General features: G+C 40.8%; 1 protein-coding gene across 5 annotated transcripts in view; it reads left to right on the forward strand.

The window, feature by feature from the left end:
- The window catches only part of FGF14 (fibroblast growth factor 14), a 349,911-nt gene that overhangs the window by 259,282 nt on the left and 64,942 nt on the right, over positions 1-25,687 (forward strand). For all 5 annotated transcript variants that reach the window (XM_048494846.1, XM_048494848.1, XM_048494849.1 and 2 more), the window contains exon 3: positions 4,917-5,020. In XM_048494846.1, the coding sequence (XP_048350803.1) occupies positions 4,917-5,020 (104 nt within the window). The remainder of the gene's footprint in view (positions 1-4,916; positions 5,021-25,687) is intronic.

Below are 25,687 nucleotides of genomic sequence, written 5' to 3' on the forward strand. Positions count from 1 at the left end.
AGAACAACCAAGATGATTAGGGGGTTGTAGTCCTTTGCCTTTGACAAAAGGCTGAAGAATCTGGGATTTTTCAGTTTAGAAAAGTTGACTAAGGGGGGACATGATAGAAGTTTCTAGAATTATGTCATGGTGACTAAAAGGAACATGGACATTCAGAGACGATAACCTCTGAATGCCAGTGTGAGGAGGCAACATTAGGGGAAGTGCTTGACCTCTACGCTCTGTTGTTGAACCTCCAGAGGAACTGGTTGGCCACTATGCAAGACAGGATGCTGGACTAGATGAATCACAGGTCTGATCCAACAGGGTTTTTTTTATTTTCTTGTGTTCTTGCCTGTGGAACTGGTGGCAAAATACAATGATTCACTGAAGTCTTCACCTTTTCTACAGATTTTGGATATGGGGATGTTCTTGACATTGCAGTTCTGTAGCCCAGTTTATACTTACAGAAGGTGCCTAGCCTAGAGTAACAGAGGGCTAAGCCAACTGAAGAAGAACAGAGTCAGCCTCTTTTAATAGCTATAATCTCTCTTTCCATAGCTACTGTTGCCTTTATACCATTCTTGTGGATTTTTCCAGAGGCATTTAGCTAGCCACTTTTTAAAAACAGAATCATTCCAGAATCTTGCTTCAATCTTGCCAGGGTCTTCCTATATTATTATGGGGGCCAGGTGTGATGGGTCACCATCTGTCCAGATTGGTGATTCCAAAGGCCTCATAGCTTCTCTAAAGCAAAATTTGTGGCCTTGGATGCAGAACATTATAGACTCCCCCATCCCTGAAGCTGAGGTAGGGTTGCCAGCTCTGGGCTTGGAAATACCTGGAGATTTTGGAGGTGGAGGTGGAGGGGAGGGTTTAGGGAAGAAAAGGGCTTCAATGGTTTGCAACGTCATAGAGTCCATTTTCCAAAGTGGCCATTTTCTCCAGGTGAACTGGTCTCTGCCACCTGGAGATCAGTTGCAATTCCGGAAGATCTCCTGCCACCACCTGGAGGTTCGCAACCCCAGGCTGAGGAGATCCCACATTTCTGAGCTTCAGTCCTTGATTTTAAATGCTTTTGCAGCTGAAGTGGAAAGCCCTTAGCCTGAGCGATGGGGTTTTGTCTCTACGATCCTGAATATGTGTCTGATGTGGTTTTGCAAAAAGCTTAAGGATGACCAACAGCTTCATATGGAATCCAGTGACCCAAATGTTTGCAATGTGTGTATATTGTTTGGGGGGATTTTAGGGATTTCTCTGGATTTTGTTTTTGTCTCTTCATAAGCACCCCTTCCTTTGTTTTATCTTTCTGCTCTAATTCTGATATCTGCCTCAAAATTAGTACACCTGAAGCAGCCAAACAAAATTGTCCAAAAAACACACCTCCTTGCAAAACATTTGCATTATTTTTGGTGCGGTATGGTCCACTCTGTTTCACCTTTACTTTCTCAGCTTTGTTTATCCATACTGCTGTTTAATCCAGTTGGCTGATGTCAAGCCATGTGATTTAATTTGTGAGCACTGTGATACTGCCTCAGTATCATAAAGAATACCACGTGGATCACCACAGCCAGTCAGTTTAAGTGGTAGTAAAGGGAGATAAAGTGCAGGAACAGAAGAATAAAAATTGTGCAAATACATTGGAACAGTATACAAGAGGTTTGAAGCAGATGCCACAAAGTCCTGAAAACAGGAGGCATTCTCAAATGCTAGTGAAAATGAACTTGAAATGAGGTACGTGGCTTTAGATTAGTTTGGAAGGCTGGATTGTAGAATCCATTAAATATAATGATACTTGCAGTTATTTGTCTGCCTTCCCACTCTCCCATTGGCTCTCTTTGAAGAGCTAAGGGGATCTAGGAGAAGATGGAAGTTCGCCCGATTTCACCTGATTCTCTCATCTTACTGTGACATCCTTTGCCATATGTCATCACAAGGCTAGCCTGACTCTCCCCCCTCCTCCAATAGAGTCAGCCTCAAGGTGTGGGGGGGGGGGGGCTGAAGATCTCCTGGAATCACAACTGATATCCAGGTGACAGATCAGTCTCCCTGGAGAAAATGGCTACTTTGGTGGGTGGACTCTATGGCATTATACCTTGCTGAGCATCTACCTGTCTCCAAATCCTATCCTCCCCAAGCCGTACCCGTAAATCTTCAAGAGTTTCCCAGTGCAGAGCTGGCAATCCTACTCCCAGCAGCAGGCTTTTTTTGGGGAAAAGATCCGCATCTGCAAATACTTTTTGCAGTGGCGTAGGAGGTTAAGAGCTCGTGTATCTAATCTGGAGGAACCGGGTTTGATTCCCAGCTCTGCCGCCTGAGCTGTGGAGGCTTATCTGGGGAATTCAGATTAGCCTGTACACTCCCACACACACCAGCTGGGTGACCTTGGGCTAGTCACAGCTTCTCAGAGCTCTCTCAGTCCCACCTACCTCACAGGGTGTTTGTTGTGAGGGGGGAAGGGCAAGGAGATTGTCAGCCCCTTTGAGTCTCCTGCAGGAGAGAAAGGGGGGATATAAATCCAAACTCTTTTTCTTCTTCTTTGATCCTCTTTCATAAGATCCTACCCAGAATACTTTTACATAAAGAACATATATTTAAAATAAGTCATGCTTGGAAACAGTAGTTCCTACAATGTATGGTTCCTACCATTTTTCATTCTTCTGTCCCCTAAAAGATTTGCTACCATAATAAGACAAGCATCATGCTTTTCTATAAAGAGATCACTTGCTGTAATTACTGAGGTACAAAAGGGGCATCTGCCTTCAGAAGCAAACAGCGCATCCCAGGCAAACAGCACACAGTTATACAATTGGCATCATATGCCACAAAATGTAATCAATATCTTTCACTGCAGCTCTTTTCTGGCACAAGGTTGCTCCAACACTAAAATCTGGAGACTATCTGGTCTCCCTCCAGGAGGGGGAGGGGGATCCCACTCATGTTCTGCCAAAGCCCTTGGATGGTATTCTGTGTGGCAAAGGATGTTTCTCCAGTTCCAGCCAAGATTTGGGAATGCTTCTTCTTGCATCGTCTGAAAAGATTGCCTTGCCCATATTTGCCTTGTGCTCTCTTAGTCCGGAATGTGAATACACATGAAGGAGCATGATCCATCAGCTTGGCAAAATGACAGGATCAGGGAGAAAAGTGTACTCAGGGTTGCCTTTTCTGAGATGATGCATTCTTCCCTTCTGTATTGCCACCATTAAGATGCAGCATGGCTCTGTTGCCTGGCAACTGGAAGGGAGCAAAGGAAGGACAGTCCTTGCTTCCACTGGCCCAGGTCAGCAGATGCATGGGACACTTGCCTCAGAGCTACCCCATGGCACGTACTCCATTTATGAGCATATAGAAGTCACATACAAGCCAGAGCAGTTTAGTATTTTACCAAGCTGACAGTGTTTGCAAGTGGTGCTTGTGTGATTGTTCTCTGAATTTATTTAGCTCTTCTCAAGTAAATGCAATCTGTTAATACATCTAGCTCCTGGTGCAGACACAAGATTGACAAATCCCCAATATGAAAGCCAAGTAACACTAACTGTAATATTAACATCAACCAAAATAACAAGGCACAATATGCAGTTTGTTAGCAGAGTGAGTTGTGTTATTTTGGTTGATATTAATAAAGCCTTATTAATGTTTAATAATTCATTTGCTGAGGTTCAACATCTGCATTGTAGATCAGCATCATAAATCTAATCCCAGTAGTGTATGGATTTTAAACTACCAAACAAAAAAAACCCAGCAAAGAAACACCAAACACAAATACCCTTGCACAGCTATAATTTTTCTTTCTGTTGTCACACTCTTGCCACCCAAAAGAAAGAATGATAATAGCCCCTAATTTTCTCCAGGTAGTATACTGTGACTGCTATAGATCTGTTTTTCATTCCTCTTGGGCATATATCTTGAGTTTTCTCCAGCCCTCATGGAAAGCAACAATGAGCAAGTTGTATACATTTTATTCTGTTGTGAATGTTGGTCCATGTTGTGGTTGTGATTTGAGGTCTTATTTTCTATGACTGCCTTTGTTCCAACTTAAATGGATAACACATCAGTTGGGTATTGCACTGGGTATATGCATCGACCACATGATCTCTTGGCAACTGTAAATGGTATTACATTTAACATCTAAGATGGCCACCACATCAGTCATCCTCTGGTTGTTTTCAAGCAGTGAGCAGATGGTGATTAAGAGTGTTTCCCCACTTCACCACAGATCCTTGAGGAAACCAACTTGGGTGGTAGTGGCATGGAGAAAATCCTCATCTGTACAGAGGTCTAATTTGCAACATGAATGGCTTGCAATATGGATTCAGCTGCCATGGGCAGCCATTACAAGCAGCTATTTCAATTCATTGATGGCAGTTAAGGTGGATGCTCCATATCTGTGTAAGATTTATTGTAAGTTCTGCAAGGTTAAGGAACAGTATTCATCAGGAAAGGGCTTGGTTCCTTTAGCATGTTTGGATATTTTCACTTATGACAAAATGGACCTTGGATTTTGCTGAACAAAGAACGGATTGTTTGGGGCAGGTTCCACGACACAGCCAGTTTTTGTACCCTTTCAAAATAATAGAAACTGCTACTACTGCTGCTGTTGCAATTTTTAATACAGTGGTGAACTGCAGTGCATTCAGTCTACAGTCTTAAAATATATCTGCTATGTGAAAATATGCACAGGAATTCAATTTCTCATATATATGAGAAACCCCAAACACACACAGATACCCTTGCACAGCTGTCATTTTTCTCACTGTCATCACTCTCCCATCGCGCACACACACACACACACAGCAGCCCCTCTCTACTGGCTATATTTTAAATAACAAATAAAATACATGTAAGTACTAAGTTATATTTGTGTGTCATCAAAAGCATTTGTATATCGCTGATTTTTTTCTTTGCTTACCTGTGACAGATCTTCTTTATTTTTACAGCATTGTTCAACCTTATACCAGTTGGACTTCGAGTTGTTGCCATCCAGGGTGTAAAAACAGGACTGTATATAGCCCTAAATGGAGAAGGGTTTCTTTATACATCAGTAAGTAACAAACCACAACTGTTGGCTAAAATTCTTCTATAATAAGGTAGATCCAATTCATATAAAATCATATAAGGCTGAAAGATCATAGTTATAACTGTTGGTTGAACAAATTCTAAATATTAGATTTAATAGATGGAGATTCCATGTAAAGGTTTGGAGGCTACTGTTATGGTACCCACTGAAGCTTTTTCACAGATCCACTTTCCATATTATGTTCTTAGTCTGGAAATGACAGTTCAGCTCTTTACTGTACTATGATGGTGATGTTGGAAACTCAAGGAAAAGGGTCCCCAACATGGTACCTGTGGACCCCATGGTGCCTACCATCACCTTTTCTGATGCTCACCAATGTTTTTAGGAAGTGGGTAAGATCAAGTAGGGCTTTTGCACAGCAAGGCTTCTGATTGGACTATTGGACATTTGATTGGCTATGCAGATATTTTAAGCTTGCTTTGGCAGCAACTGCCACCACAGCACAGAAGTCTACACTGTGTTATTGAAGGTAAGCTGTTGCATTCATTTTGTGGTTGGCCTCACCTCTTGTGGTCACCATTTTGTAGCAACCATTTTGTTGCTGTGCTCCCCATGCCATGTCAGAATTCCAAATGTATCCTCAGGCTCAAAAAGTTTGGGGATCCCTGCTCCAGGCTGACTGGGATAAGTCCATGCCATGATCCTTTCCATACTGATATAGCTCTTTCTAGAGTCTGGGCCAATGTTGATATAGAAAGCAGTCACCTATGGGATACTTCCTTGTGGTCTGGGGTCTCTTCTGCCATAACCCTGTGCTTCAGTGTCTCCTATCTCATCAACATAAGTTGCAAAGAAGCTACTTATGGTTTTGACTGGTATAACCCTTCAAACAATTGCCCTGCTAATGACTTCAATGAAATGATTTGCTAATAATTAATAAAATATTTTCAAGGACTAGCTAGAGGATTTAACTCAATAAGAATATATCAGTGCTAAGACTGCAGCAATTTAGTCTGAGAACCAAATGTTGCTGATATTCCAATTTTATGTGCTATGTTAAAAGTTCTCATTCAAGATAATCTGTAAGATTTTCAAAGCATTTGAGTAATTAGAGATGCAGATAAATATGAATGTTGTTTAGATAGAGTTAACGTGGGCTCCAAAGAGAATGTAAAGTAAATTCAGATAATGATGTATTTGATGGATAATGCTGAGTGTACATTATTCTACATTATTTTAACTACATAACAACATGATGGGTTTTCCCTGTGGATGTCATTACCATGACTAAAGGCAAGAAGACCTTTAAAAAATGAGCAAGAGCATTCGTCCAAGCAGAAGCACATTGAAGTCCTATTGATTTGACTGAGAAAGATGTAATTACACAAGTAACTCTTCCACTGAAATTAATGACAATAAAAAATGCTGGATCATTAGTAATTCTTAAGGGTAGGTAGAGAATCATCAAATTCACTGAATAAGAAGTTTACAGAATATAACAATATGGTTCAGATATAGATCGGGTTTGGGCCACATAATGATTCTGGGGAATTAAAAAACAGGAATGGTTGTGTATGTTTGTTATGTGATGTTGTGTGTTACATGGATATTTTTGTATCATTAAGCTGCATTTTTTTTCTTGCTGGGAAAGGAAGTGGTGATATACCTATGGCAAATACTCAGATGCCAGTCAATATCTTAAAAGATCAAAGCAGTCACATGGCAGCAAAAAGTACGTCCAGCAAGGGCCACAAGCCCAACTGAGGATGAGCACATTTAATTCCCACAGATTTCAGTGGAAGGGACTTAAACTTATACTTAACTCTCCCACCGCAATCAGAAGTGCTCTATGCTATACCAACAATAGTCTGATCGAAGTAAAGTTCAGGTAAGTTTTCTTCTGGATCTGCACAGTGCTTCTAAAATTTGCATTCCTTATCTAGCTAAGGATAACTCAACAGAAAGCTGTTTCAAATACAGATACAGATTCTTTTATTGGCATACATAAAATAGGTTAAGATCCCAGCTCTTTCTAACTACTTCTAGTTCGATGGTATCGCTTGTCTTTAAGAATGTTCTGTATTACAGGAAGTGTGATGATATTTCATCAAGATGCTTTAAGGCGTGTCTTATCCAAAACCTATGTTGACTTTACCAGTTTATTAATTTATTCAATTTGAAGAAATGTTAGTCATATTATCAAGCTTTCAGTACCCTGAAGGAGGAGGGAATCTTCTGTTTGTTTTAAATAGATGGCAGTGCTTTGAAAGTTAATTAGAAGGAAATGTTCTAATAACTGAAATGTCATCCAGATAAAAATGAGCACCTCTCTCTCATACATTGAAATGTGGCATATGGAAGAGCTGCATCTTTTAGGAAAAAAAAACACTGCAGGTTTGTCAGAAATATTTCACTAGAAATGTGTACAACATCTCAAGGCTATGGAAGGCCTGATCTGTTGTTATAATTATTGGCTTTTTTGTTTCTTTGTATTATGAGTAGGTGTTTGTAAGCATGTGTGTGTTTAATTAAAATAATTTGTTTAAGCAACGTGACAGCAATCCATAGAGTTGAATGGGTAGAAATATGTCCATATTTTTTCCATCATTTGCAAAGTACAACATTCCAAATGTTACATCTACTAGACTGGCAGACTGCAAATGCAGAGACTAGAAATGTAGAAACACTCTCAGTCTCTTTATTATTCATAACATTTCATTGCAACTAGGGCTTCTGAAACCATTTCAACTACCGGCACAGTGGGTTAATACTGGAACATACAATGAGTGTGTGTTCGTGTGCTTTGTACTTTAAAAACCGTTAGTGTGCTGGGCTAGCCCTCCTTAGGGAGAATGTCTCAGTCTGTCATTTTGCTTCAGTAACTTAAGGAAAAATGCATATTGTTACAGGAAAGAACACTGCAGCATAGTTGAATTTATAAAGACAAGACACCAGAACAGAGCCTGCAGGTGAAACACTTGTCAAAAACTCTCTTTAAAGTTTGTTTTTCTGTATCTGAGGACTCAATAGAGGATTAAAAAGTGGATTGCTTACTCAGGCTATCGTTAAGAATTTGTGTACAAAATGGGGCAGGGATTTGAGTGCAGAATTTAATATTCAAAGTTTCATGTTCAGAAAGTGCAGGTGGATTTATCCAAGCATTAGCTCTTATAGCGTCCACCTTTCCCCAGTATGGTATATAAAGTGCTCGTACCTAGTATTATTTATCTCACATTTTTTCAGGTGAGTCATATAACCATCACCAATGAATCCGCATCAGTCACTAGAGTTTATCCTTGATCTGAATGGTGCGAGGACAACTTGGGAGCATGGTTATCTGGACCTGGAAGGGCTGCGGGGAGATAACTCAGGTAGAGGTTAAAAAGAATAGGGGCCAGCACACAGCCTTGCTTGACCCCCTTGGTAGAATCAATGGGGTCAGTAAGAAGGCCTTCCTGGGAACATTTAATATGACAGGTGGATCCTGTGCACATCTGCCTCATAAGGAAGAGTAGTCTATTGTTAATTTCTAGCACGTCCAGCTTGGCCCAAGGGAGTGATCTGGGGACAGGGTCAAAAGCTGCCTTTAAATCAATAAAGGCAGCATAAAGTCTGCTGTGAGGTCTAGACGAGTATTTGACAGCTAAATGGGCCAGAACTAGTGCATGGTTCAGCGTTGGCTTGCCATTGGTGAATCCAATTTGTTCCATTCCAATAATACGTGAGTTCTGGAGTTCTGGAGTTTCCATAAAAGAAACGTGGCATAGATTTTCCCAATAACCGAAAGCAAGCTGATAGGGCAATAGTTAGAAGGGTCTGCACTGTCCCCTTCTTTATAGATGGACACCACTACCACAGACAACCAGGGTTTGGGAACTAGACCCAAGTTGTTGATTTGTATGAACACAGTAGCTAAAAGGAGAGCCCACCGCCCTACGTGCGATTTCAAAACCTCAGGAAGGATAACATCAGGCCCGAGAGCCTTCCCTGCTTGGAATTGTTCTATTAGTTTAACCACTACATGAGATGAAATAGGAGGGCAGTTGGGGGAACAAGTATTAGAGGGATTAGGGCTGACATTACAAGTTCTAACCTCCTGAAAAAGTTTACAGAAATGATCAGGAGGGATGCAAGGAGGAGTAAAAGACCTCTTTTGGTCCAAGTGATTAACCATAGTTCAGAATTTTCCCTTGATCTGAATGGATATTTTCACGTGAGCCATACCAAAATCATGAAACCTTACAAACTTCAAGATGAAGAGATGTTGAATGAATCGGAACGTTCCTCATTTTTCATTCTAGTGCTTGTTCTGGCTTTTATCTGTCTGCAGTTCAAAAGGGAAATATGCTGGGCTGGAGACATCAATCAGCATTTCCACACAGCTGCCATTTGTTTCGGGGTGGTGAGATCTGAAGGACCACCAAATGCGCAGTACTAAGAAACTGTGACATATTGGTTTCTGAGGGGGAAAAAATTCATTACTCTGAATATATTAATATAGTTAATAGTCTTGTAAGGTTTCTACATCTTTTGCAGTACTTTGAACTGACTTCTTCACTGGCACTTTTAAAATTTATATACACTTCTTTATCTATTGCTAAAAGCTACTTACAAAGTTTAAGGCTGAAGTCCAAGTAGGATCCCAGGATATTTCTACTGTTCAGTGAGCTGCGTCATTAAGTGATCGAAAAGTACTTCAACTTGGAAGTCTTCGGGTGGAGAGCTAGATGCAAATTCAGTGCTACCTTAGAAACCAAATTAGATTTTCTGGATATAAGTTTCTTTGTATTTGATGAAGGGAGCTTTGGGTCTTGGTTGCTTATACCCTGAAAATCTAGCTGGTCTCTGAGGAGCTAGTAGACTCAAGTTTAACTGTTTTACTGCTGACCAATGTGACCAAAACTAGTCCCAAGGAGATTCTTTTTAGATTTATTGGTCCCATGCCACATGGCAAGTCTGAAAATGAATGTCATTACAATTTTAAAAAATTAGGAATACTTGCTAATCAAATTAAAAAGATTCCACTAGGCTGATACAAGCCCCTTACCTGAGCTGCAGAATCTCTTTGTATATGAACTCAGGTACAAAAATACATAGACTGGCAACAGTGTTAACAAATTCCTACAAAAGTGAAATTTACATGTTATTAGTAAAAGAGTTAATGTTATATTTGAGGACCTGCTCTTGTTCTAATTAAATTTTAAAAAGCTTCTCCTAAAATATTTGTAGATCTGTATTAAATAACTATATTCAATGTAACAGCTGTTATGTGACAAACTATTTGGAAGCCAGTTTTATTGTAACTAGTTAATGTAAAAAAGGGTGGTTAAAATTGTCAGTCACGTATCTCAAAACTGAAGGAAGGGTGAACTGGTAGAGTTGCACTTCTTTTTGAATATATATATAGGGAATGTACACAGTTAATCCTGACATCCTCCAGTTGTATAAACAGCTATCTTGTAAGATACAGGCATAATTTGGATTCTGTACAGCAGTAGGGTCATTTGGCTCTTCAGAGATATGTGACAGATGTAGGACTAGAAGGGTTGACATAGTTTGAAAGCAGTGGTTTTTCAATTAAGATCAGAGGTGAAAAGGCTTACATTCCTATGGGAAATCTTGTCCTCCAAAACTGTTGCACCAAAAGAACTCCAGGCACATGTTATCTGTGTTATAGGCATAACCAGCCTATAATTGACATAATTTAAATTTAGCCAAGCAAGTACTCGGCTGGTTGCCTGTAATATTTTAGCATTTTGTCACAGCTATTGGAGCTTTCCTTTAGGAAAAAAATCTAACCCTTTGTGATGCCATGCTTCTATGTTTCTAACAAATGTCAAATAAAGGAAGGTTTTTGTAGTGCAGTGCCTGTGTATTACCCTGCACTTGTTAAATAGTAAGAGCCCCAATATCTCAGCCATCCTTATCTCCTTCATATGGGCTCAAAAATCAGGAGAATTTTCTCTGCTTATTCACCACACATCTATGCCATTCTGAATTCATTCTAAGTTCACAGAGAAGCAAATGGCCAAAGGCAACACAAGTAGAAGCGAAGGGATACAAACAGGGAATTTCAAGATGTCACTCTGTGCTCTCATCTCTCAACAGTCCTTTTCAGGCATTATCTTTCTGAGGGTCCTGTTGTGTGTACTGAGAAAGTTAACGTCACATCATCATCTCAGTACGTACAGTTGCCATGTTGTCTGAAAAAGGCAACATGCATATATTGCAGCTTTAGTCTGCACAAACTGAACACTGGATTTGGGCGTGGGGTATGCATTTGGATACGCCAAAGGTGCAAAAAAAAACATGTTATCCCTTTCAAACACAATGGCAATTGTGTGAATTCAGATGATTGTGTCCAGCATACTTTCAGGAGCTTCAGGAGGGATGACATGAAGGGGCACAGCATAATGTCCGATGCAGTGCCACTTCTGGGGAAAACATAAAATGATGTTGGATAGCTCTGGAAGTAGCTAGAAACTCTAAGGTAAAATCTTAGAATTTTTGGTGGTTCCTAGAGCTACCCAATGTCACTTCCAGGATTTCCCCAGAAATAATGTTGTGGTGCATATGATGCCAGTGTGTGTGTTTTTTTTAATCTTCACCCACGCCACCCTGAGGACTACCAAGAGGAGGTCTCCCGCCGTAGCAGGAGGTTTGGCATCCCTACTCTCCTGGTTCATGTGATAGGTGAGCCAGAATTCTAGCACCTGAAAAGGGCATTGGGGGCCTTGTCTTTCAGAGTGTTCAAAGCCACATTGCAGAGATCTTGTACAACTCTGCAAGCCCATGCTAGCATTCTGGTTATGTTTCTCACAACAATAGCCCACTTCCTTGCAAACCTCTTTTGCAAATTGAAGAAACTTTAAAAACAACTTGTAATACAGCAGGGGATGCTACTGTTTCGAGAGAAAAAAATGTCAAGAATTCTCATTTCACACACACACAAGCTTTTGGATGTGCATAAATTGTTGCATAAATCTCCAGGGCATAGTGACTGCATATTTTAAGTCTAAATCAAGGCAGAACTAAGTCATTCTTTTTCAGAGCATACATACAATCTCTTATTCTAGAGAAATGTCAAATATTATTGTAATAGATTTTGTTGAAGAAGAGTCATTGGATCTACAGATTTTGCTATATCACATTAATTAGTTCTTAATTGCATTTTACTGCATTAAGATTATATTCATAAGAATTGTAAGAAATTGCAGACATTTATCTACCCAAGTGATGCATATTTATTGATGGTACCATCATTGGAAAGGCTGCAGGTAAAAACACACGCTTTATATGCCAACATTTCCAGGCGACATCTGAAATCTGCAGTTCAAAGAATTCCAGCAATTTAGCCTGAGAAAGGCCTTTGTCACTTTATCGTGGGAGCGCTAGATCTCAGTCAAAGTAGACTATACTGGGCTCAGTAGAAAGCAGCCAGGTAAGGTGGGTTCATGTATTAATATTTTGGCTCAGGTCATTGATTTCTCCTTCAAAGGAGTCTCATTTCTCCCTCTTTTTCATATGCACATTTTGTATATCAAAGTAGGAACTGTTCTACTTGGAGCAAAGATTAATATTTGTTTTGTGTCTTCACATGTGCCACCTTTTGAGGCTATTCAACATTATACTCAATATCAAATAAAGATGCCAGTTCTTCAGTGAAGACTGCAGGGGCAGAAACTTACTGAGTCACTGGCCCTTTCTGCACAACCAGAATAAAACGTCTTGAGGCAGGAAATAAAACGTTTCCTTCATGGAGTTCCACAGGGTTTTCCCTCCATTTTCATCCTGCATATATCTATATATATATAAAGCAAACCGTTAGTTTGTTCCTGATGGCCTAGCACAAGAACTGCTGGGCCAATTCCTCTGAAAATTCCCAGCCACTGTAGTCAGCCAGGCGAGAGTGTTTTTAGATGTTCCCATACCTGAAATTTCACACCTGGTCCAGGTAAAACACCTTTTTCCTGGCACTCCATGGTGAAGGACATGAAGCTGCCTGTGTGTAACTGTCACCCTAAGAATGTTTGTGCCCTTAGAATGTTCACCCAGATGGCCAGATATGAGCAGTGAAAACAGTACATAGCTAATAACTCGAGTGGAAGTTAAACTCATACACACGTTACCATGTGAGACGTCAGGTGGGGTCCCCCCCTCACACGCAGGTACTTTTCATTCTCTGTGCCTCACCCACTACTACCACACCACACACATACATCACATCACCACACCACACATTCAGCTCATCCTCACACTCCTCACTCTGCCCTTCTCACAATTCCCAGTTCTTTGGACAAAACTATGAGTATTTCTGTCATAAAACTGATAGGTTTACGAGGCAGAACTGGCCATTTAATTTTCCTGGAAAAGTTCCCAGTGGGCCATTGCACTGGAAGGCCATTGGCAGTGAGAAACAAGCAAAGCTGTTTCCTGCTTCTGAGCCCCCACAGTACTGCCTGGTCAAGCCACAAGAGGAATTCCTGATCCATTTCAGCTTCCCAGCCCATTTCTGCATGCTTATATTGTAAGTCAGAAAGATAAATGCACTTTAAACAGCAACAGTAAACTACTATTCAGATTTGCCCCATGCATCCTTTGGGATGGGATATGATTCTTTTATTTTCTTTTTGCCCATTTCCTTCTTGTAACAGTAAGGGTGGTCTTGGAAAACCAGAAGGCCTTGCATGATAACAATTTGTTGTGGTAGCTAGAATCTGAAGAAGATGAGGTATTTTTGTAACAATAAGAGGCACAAGAAATAATATCCTTTGTTATGCATGCTAAAATAATGGTAATCTAATCTCATGCTTCATAAGTAAGCTGATTGCCAAAGGCATTGCGAGGTAATGCTTTCCCTGTTAAATAGCATTTCATATTTCAAAAGGTACTTTATAGATTTTCTTTTTCTTTCTCAAGCCGTGAGCAAGAATCTGCACGTATCTTGATGGATCAGTGGCTTGATCTGGTCTGGCAAATGTTTGATTCCTGACTCTTCCCCTTTGGTATTTCTTGCAACCTGTATTGAACTTTTAGCCTTTTGGGGACCAGTTACATAAGCAAAGCCACGTATGCTTCACAGATACAATTTATGTCCCTCTATGCTGTTGTGATTTCATTTGCATACACATCAGAAATTGGGATGGATTCCTATGTGGCACTTCAGCTGTCCTTTGCAAAAAAAAAATTGAATGTTGATGCATCTGTCTAATTTTAAGTTTATTTTTTTGGAATGGGACACTTACATGCATTTATTCAATGAGTCATTTTGTTATTTTGAAAGACTATAGCTGCAATTCTTAAGGCACTTGCCTGGCAGCAAGCTCCACTGAATAACTTGGGATTTACTTCTGCATAAACCTGTTCAGGATTACTTCCTCTGGGTATTATGACAAAGACAGGAAAGAGCTGGTTTAGCACATTACCCACATGGAAAAGCTGGAACTGGGAAGAGAAGGGCAAGAAAATTGTAGCTCCTTTTCAAACTTTACACCTGCTGCACAAAAAGAGGAAATCCTGGGGGGAGGTAGGTGTTCATGCTTCTGCAGCTCATTCACCTTCTCCATATGAGGTTACTTTTGAAACATCAGCATCAGACGCAAAACTCAGGAAAGTGAAACTTACACCTTCCTTCTACATTTTAGCAACATAGAAATATGCTCTAAAGAGAGTTCCCCATTCTCAGATAATTTCAGTCCCTTAAAGATCGATGTCTGTCTTTCCAAAATCAAATGTTAAATACAAACCCAACTATCCCAGTTTAAACCACTTCAAATGTCCCAAGCAGAGTTAACATTTTTCTGAGGCTGTTGATGTTAACACACTGGAGAACCACATTGTAAATTCTCTTAATTTATACATAATTTTGAGATTATACATCAACTCTTCAATCTGTATGTCCCTATCACCCACCCACACCAACAAAGGCTCATAGTTTTATAAATTATCTAATTAATAGTCAACAGTTCACTGAGAATATACAACTCTATCTTTCCCAGAGGTAATTTCAGTAGCCGTGATTTTTAGCAGTGAGTTGGTTGCCATTCTCTCTCCAAAGCTATTTATCAGCTTTCCCCAGGTCCCCTTCCGCCATGCAGTATTCAGTCACTTGTGATTCAGTGACTGCTGATTAACTGAAGACGGCTGAGGCCATATTTTCTAGGTCACTGCTGTGGAGCAGGCTTCGTCCTTCCTGAGTGCAGTGCTCAAGATGTGTAGATTTCCTATAATCTGCTCTCCATGTTCCTGCTTAGCCAGCCACTTTGGACCTAATACTGGACATGCTACTATCTGGGCTTCTTTCTTTTCACATCCTGTTTCTCACATAAAATACTTACGCAAGCGAACAGAAGGCACATTTAAGAGTCTTTTCTTAAACATCAAACTTTAGGATTGAACCGTAACTGTAAAACTCCAACACCTAAATGGAGTTATAACTTTCTCAGTCCGTTGAAGTCAATGGGTTCAGAAGGGTGTAATTGTATTTAGGATTGTGTATGAATGTAGGAGCATTGAGAAATCCAGGGAAGTAGGTAAAACTATTACGAACACACCAGATTAAATAAGTAACAAATATACAACACGGCATGGCATATGTAGTCATGACATTCTCAAGCTGTTTGCAAATAATTCCATTTACATTGTAAATATCTGCCTCATCAAAACAATATTACTCAAAGTATTTTCAAGCAGTGAGTCATAATCTTCAATACTTATATAAAACATAGGGCATTTTCACAATAGTCAGACATAAAAACAGGAAGCAGTCCTCAAAGTATTTAGCATTTCCTAGTGAATAGCAGCAGCAACAACAACAACAATAATAATAATATAGGTGAATGGATTCGGTACAGAAAGTAAAAATAATATGGCTGTAATGACTAATCAGCTTTGCAAAATAGCTTTTCCCAATTGTGACTAGTAAAGGACAAAGCTGCAAGGTTAAAGCGGAATATCTTTATCCAAGGATCAAAGCAGATTGTGTGATGTCATCCATGATGAAGCATGATGGAATTGTCACTCATGAATTCCCTATTCACATACAACACAACGAATGAGGAGATTTTTCTTCAGTAACAACAGAGTTCCCTACCCCTCAGAGGTGAACCTTATCCTTTCCTATGCTGTTCCCCTCAGTCTATGGCTGTGGCCCCCTTTGTCTATTCCTGGCTCACTTCCAGCAACAGAATTGAGAAAAGCGGCCAGAGCAAAAGACTAAGGTCTTTTCTGCACATGTAGAATAATGCACTTTCAATCCACTTTCACAATTGTTTTCAAGTGGACTTTGCTATTCCGCTCAATAATATCCAGCTGCAAAATGCATTGAAAGTGGATTGAAAGTGCATTATTCTACATGTGTGGAAGGGGGCCTAAGGGATATAAACCTTGGAAGCAGGTTTGTTATGCTTATTTTAAAATGTCTTGTCTGGCTCTTAGTAGCACAATAACTGATTTACAAGAAGCAGCTCCTGTCTGTATATCTGAGGGGAATAAATATTAGCAAGAAAGATTAAAATTAAAACTTGTGCTATTGTGGGGAGTGTTTTTTGTGGGGGTGGGTGGGTGAAGAGAGTGCAAACATGGCTGAAATTCATGTAGAAGTAGAAAGGACCAATGGATAAATTGTTGTTCAGTGATGGAAAAATATCTCCTGGCCTAGAACTTTAGAATAGGATGCATACTCTCTTTGAAGAAGCCCAGCTAATATTGAAGAGCTGTTTCATGTTGAACATGAAGCAAAAGCTGAAACCTTTCTACAACTAAAGTGGCTCTTCCTTCAAGTGTAGGAGGAGAGGCAGTCTTGCAGATATGATGGTTCACTGTCACGAAGAGCTGGTATGTGATAAAGGTTGCCAGACCTCTGTCAGGAATGGGACACCTCCCAGTTTGGGCCCTCACCACATATCAGTGACATAAAGAGAGACACTCTGATAGCTGCCTAGAAAATGATGGGCAGCCAATGGAGTGACTGCAGAATGGCAGTCACATCCGTACTAGGTCTAGCTCTGAATAATAGCTGAGCCATGTCATGGAATTTCCTGACTGATTTTGAGGGAAGACCAGTGTGCAGTACAATACAGTAGTCTAGTCTCAATGTTAATGTTGTGTTGATCCAGGTAAGAGACCATCTTATAGGCTAGGATTAGTTGGAAGACATCTTTTTTTGCAGCTGCCTTAACCTGCTTCGCCAGCAATAATGTTGGGTCTAGTATAACCCCAAGGCTCGTAACTGAGTCAGCAAGGGTCAGCTGACCTCCATCAAAGGTGAGAAGCACGGTGTCCTTCAAGATCTCCATCTCCCCAGCCATCATTACCTCTGGCCCCTTCTGCACACGCAAAATAATGCATTGTCAAACCACTTTCACAACTGTTTGCTAGTGGATTTTGCCATTCCACACAGCTTCAAAGAGCACTGAAAGTAGTTTGAAAGTGCATTATTCTGCATGTGCGGAATGAGCCTCTGTCTTTCCAGGATTCACTCTTAGCCAATTTCCCATGAAAGCCAGGCAGTTATTCAGGACTTCTACCATACCACTGACAACTGATTTCCAGTATTACCCATTTTAGTCTGATCCATGAAGAATGATTTGAACCAGTTCATCACATATCTCCTGATACCCACTTTTGCCTCCAAGCATTCAGCAAGATGGTATGATCTACTGTATCAAAGGCTGAAGATAAATCCAATAACAGCTACAATAGTAGCCTTTGCCTGCACTTAGGCGTTTTCCCCATGGCCAAAATATCCCCGGGGAAAACCGGGATCATACATACTGGGATGATTCTATCTTGGTTTCTTCCTCCGCACAGCAGCCCGTCAGCACATTCAGGCTGGGAGGAAGAACTTGCATAGTCCCCAGTTTAGTTTCATTTTCCTCGCTGATGTTGCTGCATCTGTGCGAACTGTCCCGTTTTTCCGCCATTCTGATTAGCTGCATCTGGTGAGGTGGGAAAAACAAACCAGACTATCTCCCAAAGTGTTTGCATGGGAGCAGGATTGCAGTGATTTTTAAAAAAGAACCCCCAATTTTATCGTTTTTTAAAAGGCGCGGGATAAGGAAAATCTCGTAGGGCGGACCCCAGTTAGACCCAGAAGCCATGCGGAAATCATGACTGAACCAGGTTGATTCACCTCCTTATCCCAGGATATATTGGCCGTGGGGAAAACGCCTTAGACAGAGGTAATCCAGTAATGCTGTCAGACCTCTCTCCCTCTCCCATAGTTTGGCCTGAAGCCAGACTGACTGAAAAGGTTCTAAAGAAGTTATATTATCCAAGAAGACTTGGAATTGGTCTGCTACTGCTGCTTTACTTCCCGTCACCCTGCGCCCCCCCCCCCCAATGACTCTGGCCTGCTTCCTACTTATTTATGAGCCTCAAAGATTTATTTTATTTTATTTATTTTTATATTTAATACTCCGCCCTACCCCCAAAGAGCTGAGGGCTGCTTTCAGTGGAATTAAGCCTACATAAAATTCCTGTAAGTAACGATCAATAAAAACAAATCTTAATATCATTTAAAACAATCAAAGTAAAAACCCCAGATGGCGAGACATATTGTTTCTCCCATGGGAGGCTCAGGGGAGATATTGTAATCAGGAAACATCCGACTGGCTTGATGGAAAGGCCTAGTGGAACAGCTCCTCAGGGCCCTGATGTTAGTTAGCAGCATGTTCCACCTGGCCCTTGTTACAGCCAGCCACATATCCCTTGGTTCTGGGACCACCAGTAGATTCCCCTCCACCAAGCGGAGAGGTCTCTGAGGGCAATATGGGGAGATGTGGTCCTGCAAGTATATGGATCCAAGGCCGCTTATTGCCTTATTGGTTACCGCGAAAACTTTGAAGATGATCTGGTACTCAGCAGGCAGCCAGTACTTGGTGGGCATTCCAGGACTGGTGTTATATGGTCTTCTGGCTGCTCTTGTAAGCAGCCTCGCAGCTGCATTTTGTACAAGTTTGGGGACTGGGAAAGGGCAGGGGGGAAAGGGAAGGGGACTGGTAAGCCTGGTGTGGAGGAGGCTTGGCCTGGCGTGGAGGAGACTTGATCGGGCTCTGGAGAAGTGGGCGGCAACCTACTGCCCACCCCAGGGCCCAACTTGCTCTTTTGTGGCATGCATACATAGTGTTCCAACACTCAACTAATGGCCTTGCAGGACTGTCCTGCACACCCATTGGTTGAGGGTTTGTTGTTGAGACAATTTGTGCATTACTGAATTATATAGGGTGAGATACTAGGGGTTTGTTGAACCTTATGTGATCTTAGCAGCTATGACAGACAATGATCTAGAGTACAAGTACTTGCCTTCATCAATCCCAGGCGCTGGTCAATATCCACCATAGAAACTGGGTTCTCAATATTTTGTCAGCTAAAACCTTGGCAAAAGTATCACAACTAATTGTTTCTTCCTGAGACAACAAAGCCTCAGTGTCAGCAGATGCTGAGCTTCCTTAAACAATTGGAATGGCTGTAAACTAGCTGATGCTGAAGTAGCAGAGTAGTAATATTTCTTTCTACCATTACCGCCACTTGATAAATCCCCCAATGGGTTATGTAGCCTAATGATACAAGAAAAAGTGGGATTTTAATAAACAATAGGATACTTCTCATTTTCACATTATGGTGGATATTTTGAATCTGGGAGAGCTGTCTGACTTCTATCAACCAAGCAGCTAAGGCATCTCCTCTCAAACCTCGCCAGTTTCTTTTTCCAGTGCTCCCCTGTTGATTGCTGTTCGGCAACTCATGAGCTGCTTCAGTTAATGCAAGTGTAGGGTGGAGCCAGAGGAGAGTGATTGATGTGAGCTTGTTGAAGAAACAGGGGTTGCAATCTCTAAAGGGAAAGTACGCAAGCACAGTTTTCAACAATTAGGAGCCTGTATAATGCTTCTCCTTGCAGGTGCAAAACTGTTGAAGAGGAAGAGAAAATTCCCAGGGTTGTGCCCTGATACACCTATTTGTCATGGAATTGTTTCCTTTCATAAGCATGTGTAGTAAGTGGTTTTTGTTTCGCATTAAAAGAAGGTGGGAGAGCTTGATGTTGGTAGTGCAAAACTAATGTAAACAACCTGCAAGAATAATGCAGTGTGAGGCCTGTTTGTTTTCCTCTGTCCCTTTTCAGCCAATGTCTGCTTTTAACTTGACTCAAGCCCCCTAAGCTAGTTATACACTGTCACATCAAGATTTAGGCCACTGGCCAAGATCAGAGCTCTGGGAAAAAAGAGAGCCAGCAGTGACACAGGTTTGTTTCTGAAAAGATTGGAAGTGATGACCAGATTGTAAATTTGTTTACGCTTTGTCCTCCATGGTGGCATTAAATAATGACCTGTATTATTCCTATCAACACATTGGCCTTGTGGGAAATATTGCAGGCCACATGGGAGCCTAGACTTTATTTGCTGAAGTGTGTGTGGTTTGATCATACACCAGCTCCTTAATGTTTGGTTTGCAGACAAGAACTGTGTTTCGAAGGAAAAATATAGTAAGAAATGAAGTTTTTGGGCATTAGAGCTTCCTTGTGGAACTTGACATTGGGAAGACATTTGTGGTAGGAGTGCTGTTATATAGACAGAAATGCTTGGACGCAGCTCATTAATTTTCCTCACAGAATTTTTGTAAGGTTGTTATAATCTTCATATTACTGTTTATAGGAGGGGAAACAGAAGCTGAATGTTAGATATGGTGTTTTATGTAAGATCCCCCCCCCTCCAGTGAGTTAATTATTGGACTGAGAGATTTGGACATCAAGTAAAAATTGTTAAGGGTTAATATCTGTGAAAACTGCAGTTTTATCATAGATATTTTTCCCTAGAAAATTTTCAAACTTCAGAAAATAGCAAAACATACCTTTCTGTGTCTACAAAGTAAGGATGTACCATGCATTCTGAATAAAGCAGAGCTAAGGCAAGATTCCTCTTTTTTTTTTATAAATGACAAATATGGATTCAGTGACTTTTTTAAAAAAATTGAGGGTAAGCTATTGATTTCAAGGTAATTCACTTTCTAGTTTATTTAGAAAGGTTACAGCCCAACAGCCAAACCGGGAAGCTCAGTTTATACTTCAGTTTTACAAAACTGTAATTTCCTGGTTCAATCTGAGGTGTGGGTTTTTTTTTTCAGTTTATATTGTAGCCCAAGCCAGAGGCAAACTCCTTTCAGATGATGAAAACAATTTATTGAAAATACTGGTAGAATGCCTATTTACTGGTAATTATATGTGCAATCCTCCCTGACATACTATGGTTATTTTTTAAAAGTGGAGATTAAAAAGCAACAGCTGCATAGTTTGAACTTTCAAGATGGCAGTGTTTGTTATAGGACTGCAAAACAAGTTTACTATATGAATTATATACATCGAAAAAAAACCAAAAGAAATATGAGACTGAGATGGTTTCCTTGCTAGCCCCCACCCAGAACCATAACTATTGAGGTGTGTCAATATACCAGTCATTTGGTCACCCTTTGTGACTCAAACTTATGTGTCTTGACCATTTTGTATAGTCCAGTGGTTCTCAACCTTCCTAATGCCACGACCCTTTAATACAGTTCCTCATGTTGTGGTGACCCCCAACCCTAACATTTATCCATTTTACAGGTGGAGAGAACACTGATGCAGAGAGTCTTAGGCAACCCCTGTGAAAGGGTCGTTCAACCCCCAAAGGGGTCCTGACCCACAGGTTGAGAACTACTGGTATAGTCAAATCAATATATCTAATTCTCAACACAGCTGCATCTGTGCATACTTAAATCTAAAGATCTGAGCTATGAACAGACCAGATAGATCTTTCTGCAAATTTGGGGAAAGCCCCAGGTTTGCAGAAAAGCTGAAATATTTATATGTGTGTGTGTGTATATATATATTGAGGGTAAGCTATTGATATACACCAGGGGTCTTCAAACTATGGCCCTCCAGATGTTCATGGACTACAATTCCCAGCATGGTCAAGTGGCAGGGCTGATGGGAATTGCAGTTCATGAACATCTGTGGGGGCATAGTTTGAAGACCACTGACACACACACACACACACACACACACACACACACACACACACGGGGGGGGGGGCTAAACCTCCCCCCACCAAATAATAGATGCAGCACTTGCAGCTTTAAGAAACAAATGTCCTCAGTGGCCATCGCTAAGCAACCCTAACAATATCCCCAGTTGAAGCATTGGTTGGTGTCAGTAAAAGACAGGGAAAGGGGGCAAGGTCCTTTCTAGGGCTCTTCTGTCCTTTGACAGAGGACACAAGGGGCCAAGAGCGGCAACTGATACCTTGTGACTTGCATGATTCACCAGACCCAGCTGCTTACTACTATTCAACACCAGCCATTCATTAAATCCAGCGTTGTGTAATGGTTAGCGTTTCAGAATAGGATCTGGGAAATCCAGGTCTGAATCTCCAGTCTGCCATGGAAACTCACTGGGTTACCTTGATCCTAGGGTTACCATATTCCTGCTTTGGTTGGGTGATCTCCTGCCCCCAGCAGGCCCTTCCCACTGCTGCTCACCTGTTAGTGGAGAGAAAAATGGTTGAGAAACAGAGGGGTGCAATTACTAGTGACCAGACATGCATCACCTCCTGTGTAACCAGAAGTTACTTCAGCATATTGTCAGTGACGTAGCACTCAGTCAGAACTCTATGATTAAACCTTAGATGAAAGAGTGTTACATTGATATCACTGCTGATAGCAGCGCATACTGGTCATGCTGTGGCATTTAGTCAAAACTCTACATTTAAAATAACACTGAATTATTTGAGTAACCATTATGATGAGAGGTGGGGTATCAATGAAGTGAATAAATAGTAAATATAGTTGAAGATGGGCGGCCAATAAAAGTAGGTTGGGTGATGGGAGAAGGAAGCAGGGAAAGGTGAAGATATGGGGATTGCCAAGACTGTCGGAAGAGGAAATATTGCATGAAAGGGGATACAGGGGAAAATGAGTTGCCAAATCCTTATGGGTTCCCCACCATGTAACTGGGCCTGGCCCAGTTACCAGAACCATCCAAATGGGTTGCAGTTTTCTCAGGTACAGGCTGCTATGGGGAGGGAAGGAGATGAAGATTGAGTCGGAACTGAACAGAAAGAAACATAAAAAGGAAAGAGACTATGGGACCTGCAGAGAAAGAAACATGGAAATAGTTGGAGAGTGGAAAATCATATGTCCTCTGCAAGTAATTGCTGGACTTCCGCTTGTAATGTATATGATAATCTGAATGCTAACCCAGGATCTTAATGAAAGGATAGAGAAAAAAGGCATATAATCAATTGTTTTCAATAATAAGGCTCATTTGGCCTGATATTTCTTGTTTACCCGCCATTCAGTCTAATTTTTGCTCATATAATTAGAAAAACATTTCCCGTAAAAATATACATCAGTGCTTGTGCACACACACAAATTCATGCACATTTGCTACACTGGTCTTCCAGTTGGTTCTTTTAGTTGGCAGTTGGCTCTTTTAGTTTGGAAACGCTAAATGAAGGGGTTTTTTAAAGTATCTTTTCCTTTAGATTTAAGTATCTCAATTCAGGGCAGTGAAGAAATTTTCAAACAATCAAAAAGGATTAGTTTTCATGGTTGAAAGGGTTCTTGTTAATAAAAAGGGCACACCATTTCTCAATCTTTCTTTTGATGAATTGGGATTAGCAGTTCTCTTTTGCCTTGAGGTAAACCATCATATTGTCCCACTTAGGACTGAATCCAAATGGTTCCATATTAATGATCTTCATCTTTTAATACTGAAATAATAAGGTATTATCATTTTGAAGGATGAGTCTCTGAATAAATATGCTATGCTTAAACAATGACTGTATCCTGACTGTCAACCTCTGGACCTTGAAACCAGAGAAAACACCTTTCACAGTCTGCGACAATGCAGTTTCAAATCAGGGACATAATGGCCCCTTCCACACATGCAGAATAATGCACTTTCAATACATTTTAATGCTCTTTGCAGCTGTGTGGAATAGCAAAATCCACTTGCAAACAATTGTTAAAGTGGATTGAAAGTGCAGTATTCTGCATGTGCAGAAAGGGCCAATGAGATGTGCACAGCAAAGCATTGGGTACTTGTATCCATCTTACTGGGAAGCCTGATAACTACTCCAAACCAGCTGATCAAGATTGATAGCTTTTGCTATGCATTGGCTATGTGGTAGTGGAAATCGCCATCAAGTCACAGCTGACTTAGGGCGACCCCATAGGATTTCATGGCAGGAGTCGTTCAGAGATAGTTTGCCATTTGCCTGAATCTGTGTAGCAATTCTGGACTTCTTTGATAGTCTCCAATCCAAATACTAACCAGGGCCATCTCTGCTTAGTTTTAGAAACTGGACAAAATCGAGCTAGCCTGGGCCATTCAAGTCAGGGCTGTGTGGTCTATGGAGTACATTAAAAAATCACCATTCAGAACGGTTAATCTTTTTATTTCTAAATCAAGAACTACTGGGCAGAGTATACTATACTCCATAGGTATGGTCTTGAAGCTGAATTTGCTGGAAGCATACAATTTGATGTGTGTTCAAGGAGACAACTGGAATATGGTTTTCCGTATCAAATATGAACACTTTTGAGTAGTGTTAGTCATACTGTGGAGTCCAAACAAATCACTGGACCTCTTCCAACACTTCATGTCCTTCATGATTTCACTAGTCATTATGTCTCTGTTTATTAGGATAACAGACTGGTATTTGGCTACAACCAACCCATGCACAATGCCCACATCTAGAAAGTCCTATCCCAATTATATCAACGTGCAAAATTTCCATTGCTGAAATAAAATTTCATCATATTATCAGAAGTGCTCTGGATGAATTCTAGAAAGGAGGCACCAGTGTGAGACTGGGCAAATCAGAAGGCCACTGAGGACATACAGTGGTCATGGAACTTAGCCACTTCAGAGGAGGTTCTTAATTCCTTTCTAAAATAAGAGATAAGGCATACATTTTTTACTCTGTAAAATGACATATTTTGCACCAGCTATAGGTTTGACCTAGGCTTTCACCCCTTACCAGGTAATATCCATGCAGCAGCAGTATTTTTCTAGACTTAGAGTTGTTCAATGATGCACTAATGCTCCTGCATGACCACTTCAAAATGGAATAGGATACCTATACATGAAAGTAGGCAGGTCAGATCCCCAGAGACCCACTCTGCACTGGCCATTAAACATGAGTTTAGAATGGGGGAAAAACTGTTTTGGGGGCACTTCACACAGATCCCACCCATAAAGTGAGTCTGCCTCATGTTATTTCCCCCCAACCCGGTTTTTTGAGAATTGTGCTATTTGTGAGTCTTTTGAAAAATCCTGGTTTGCAACCGCCTGCAAACTTTATTCGGCTACGCTTTCCTTTTAAAAATTTTTGCGGCTTACATCTGTGTAGCCATGTAGGTGCAGATGGTCGTATCGTGGTATTGTGAGATGTCAGCATGGCTGTGAGGGTTCATTTGTGCATGCCTGCATAGCTACGCATCTGTGGAAGGTAAATAAAAAAAGATGCACTTCTGTGCGAAGACACAACAGCAACCCACATTGTTTCTGTGGGCTCCAATCACTGCCTGCACAGATGCATTAGAGCGTGAAAACAGGAAAGCAGGTTACTCTATCCCAACTGCAACCACACTATACATTCACTGTGCAGTGTGGGCCTTAGATTTGAATCTGGTTGGCCAGTAAACATCTTCAGATGG

The sequence above is a fragment of the Sphaerodactylus townsendi genome, linkage group LG04, assembly GCF_021028975.2.
Source record: "Sphaerodactylus townsendi isolate TG3544 linkage group LG04, MPM_Stown_v2.3, whole genome shotgun sequence".
Classification (NCBI taxonomy): Eukaryota; Metazoa; Chordata; class Lepidosauria; order Squamata; family Sphaerodactylidae; genus Sphaerodactylus; species Sphaerodactylus townsendi.